General features: G+C 36.5%; 1 protein-coding gene across 1 annotated transcript in view; it reads right to left on the minus strand.

The window, feature by feature from the left end:
- Positions 1 to 1,884: 1,884 nt before the first annotated feature.
- The window catches only part of LOC122089311 (protein SPEAR3-like), a 1,336-nt gene continuing 416 nt past the window's right edge, over positions 1,885 to 2,804 (minus strand). The window contains exons 2-5 of the mRNA XM_042658935.1: positions 2,618 to 2,725; positions 2,322 to 2,392; positions 2,112 to 2,196; positions 1,885 to 2,018 (exon numbers count right to left, since the gene is read on the minus strand). Coding sequence (XP_042514869.1) covers positions 1,908 to 2,018; positions 2,112 to 2,196; positions 2,322 to 2,392; positions 2,618 to 2,725 — 375 coding nt within the window. The 3' untranslated portion in view covers positions 1,885 to 1,907. The remainder of the gene's footprint in view (positions 2,019 to 2,111; positions 2,197 to 2,321; positions 2,393 to 2,617; positions 2,726 to 2,804) is intronic.

Raw genomic sequence — 2,804 nt, forward strand, 5'->3', positions numbered from 1 at the left:
AAAAAAAAAAAAAAAAAAAACAAAGAAGGAAATAACAAAACTAGCTAATCAAATCAAATACACCAACACAAAGAAGACAATACCCCCACCTTTGGCAAGACCAACAGCAAGGGGGGAAACGCCTAACAAAAAACCAATCCCAAGAGAGATCATACACATCTTTAATATAGATCAGTTAAATTTCACACTTATAGATCAGTTGCTACTCTTGCGTACGCCATTATGTACAATTTTTTTCTCTGATGCTATATGATGGTTTATGTCTTGTTAGCAATCTCGTGTTGGTGCTCCTGTAAAAGTGGTTGAACATATATGGGCCTAGATTATACCAAGGGTCCCGGCTGTGGTAGAGGATTCAAGTCCCTCCTTCCGTTCTTGGCTTCGTCATTTAGTGGTAATGAGTGGCATTGTCAAGCTCACGAGCAGCAAGCACTTGGGTGGAGTAAAGCGGATCATAGAGCATCTGAGCAAACTAGATACTAAAGCTTATGAAAAACCGTTTAAACCAGTAGCAGCTTCAACACTTGAATTCATTTAGTCTTGAAGTACAGAAAAAATAGGTTCCTATAATCACTAGTGGAGTGCATAAGCTTCAGGAGGCATCAGAAAAAGGCCCCTGGTAGACAGAGTTCAGACCTGCAGTATCCTGATGACTGGTTTATGCTTATGGTCACTGCAAATAAGAAATTTCACTCACCACTAAAGGTTTTTTGTTGCATGGACCAGATTTTTGAACACACAAACATGAAAACTTGAGATTAAATATTGGCAGTGACATACATTTTCCAGAATTACAGTCTTTGCTAAAGGATCGTTTATATTAAACCAAAAGAAGAAGAAGAAGAAGAAAGACTAAGCCAAGCTAGAGTCTCCCAACTTCGGCATCGCCATCAGTAGGAGAGCCTAACTCAGCAAACACAAAGAAACATCAATATTAAGTAGACATACGAAATCTAGGACTCCGCTGTTTAATATGTCCTAAGCTAAAGCAAATGCATATTAACCTCTGGTTTGTAATGTAACTGTTTGGCTGAAATGCCACCCACTTTATACTGAGAATAAGCCTGACATACCGAAGTCCACTTCTATAGAAAGTAGATAACTCAATTGATCAGGTGATGAATATCAATGATTGCTTCAATTCCCTACTTTTTTCTCTTTTCCTTTTTTGGGTGAATGAAAATTTATTAAGAAAAGAGAGAAACATGTACAAACAGCCCAAAAGGGCAACAAGGATAGGAAGAACCAACACCAAATAAGAGAAAATAAAAACTACTTAGAGAAGCTGAATCTGAAGGCCCCAAGAAGATACAATGTGGCTCACAATCAGAATCTGAGGCATGCAAAAGGTTGACCCTAGTTTTGATCTTAAAATCAATAGCATTCCAAATATGATTTAAAGTGACAAAAGAAGATGCCCACCTACATATATTCCTTTCCCACCAGATGTTATACACAGAAGCACAAAAGAGCATTTTAATTAACAACCAGCCCACAGATTAATTGCTTCCTTACTTTGATCTCAAGGTAGAAAGGTTTGGACTCCACTTTCCACACTTCCCTTAGTTCCTTTATCCTCTTATTTCTATTTTTGTTTGATTAATGAAAAGACAACAGTTTTGACTATTGAGCCAAAAACGCGTGATTTGTAATATAATGACAGCCTTTTCTGCAAAGTTTTTGTAAAGGTTCAAGTTGATTCTGTCTGTTGGACCTTGAGGAACATAAAAAACTTTCCTTCATTCTCATTAACTATAACTACTCTCATATCTTTTACAATTCATGAAATGCCTTAATAAGGGACATTCATGTATTATGAACAGACCATCTATATTACACAAGCCCTTCCACTCTAAAGTTGAAAACCAAAAAAAAAAAAAAAAAATTTTAGAAATAACAGATGAGAGCTATAGTTTAAGCTCTAGGTCTATTTCCCTTTGATCATTTGAATCCAAATTCTGACTGCTTGACCCCATTGAATCGCGTCGGTCTTTTCTTCTCTTCTTTTGTAATGAATCCTGCAAGACAAACCAAAGGAAACAAATTTCATAAGCATGCTTACAACAATAGTAAGGGAAGGAAATAAATAGAGCAAGGGTTCTCAGATCCACCTCTACATTTTGATTCATCAGGTGTCTAGTCTCAGTAGGGTGCATGGAGTATTGAGTCATCTCTGAGATACCATTGTTGTTCCCTCTGGGCATAAAGAGTTCCACAGATGATCAGAAAGATTGATTATTACATACTATGATAGAATTCAAAGAAGCTAAAATCCTCCATATGGCTCCTTAATAATTAAATATAAGCTAAAATTGAAGTACCTAGCTGTAACATTAGAGTACTGTGAATCACCATATCTGAAATCTCTAGCTTCCATCTCTCCCATACCCATCTGTTACCATGTAGAATTAACCATAATTTCTGATCAGATGGTGCTATAGGATGATGATGAAATACAGAAATAAATAAAAAAGGAAGGAAGAAACATATAGACATGACCTATGAAGGCAAACAAGAAACTAGAACACATTATAGACATGACCTAACAGATTTCATGGAGAAATATTTATGTAGATTTTTTTTTTTCCTTTTGCAGTGAAGTCAAATCCAGACATACCACGAAGTTTTGGTGAAAAACTAAAGGGGCTGATGATGAAGAATAAGGAAAAGATGATGATGATGATGGTGCTGAGGTAAATGTGGTTCCCAACCTCACTTCCTCTTCCTGCATATAAGATAAAGAGAAAAACCACCATAAAATAAGAAAACTAATAAAACATTTGAGGGGAGGAGGGGGGGGGGGG

Source organism: Macadamia integrifolia, chromosome 2, assembly GCF_013358625.1.
Source record: "Macadamia integrifolia cultivar HAES 741 chromosome 2, SCU_Mint_v3, whole genome shotgun sequence".
Classification (NCBI taxonomy): Eukaryota; Viridiplantae; Streptophyta; class Magnoliopsida; order Proteales; family Proteaceae; genus Macadamia; species Macadamia integrifolia.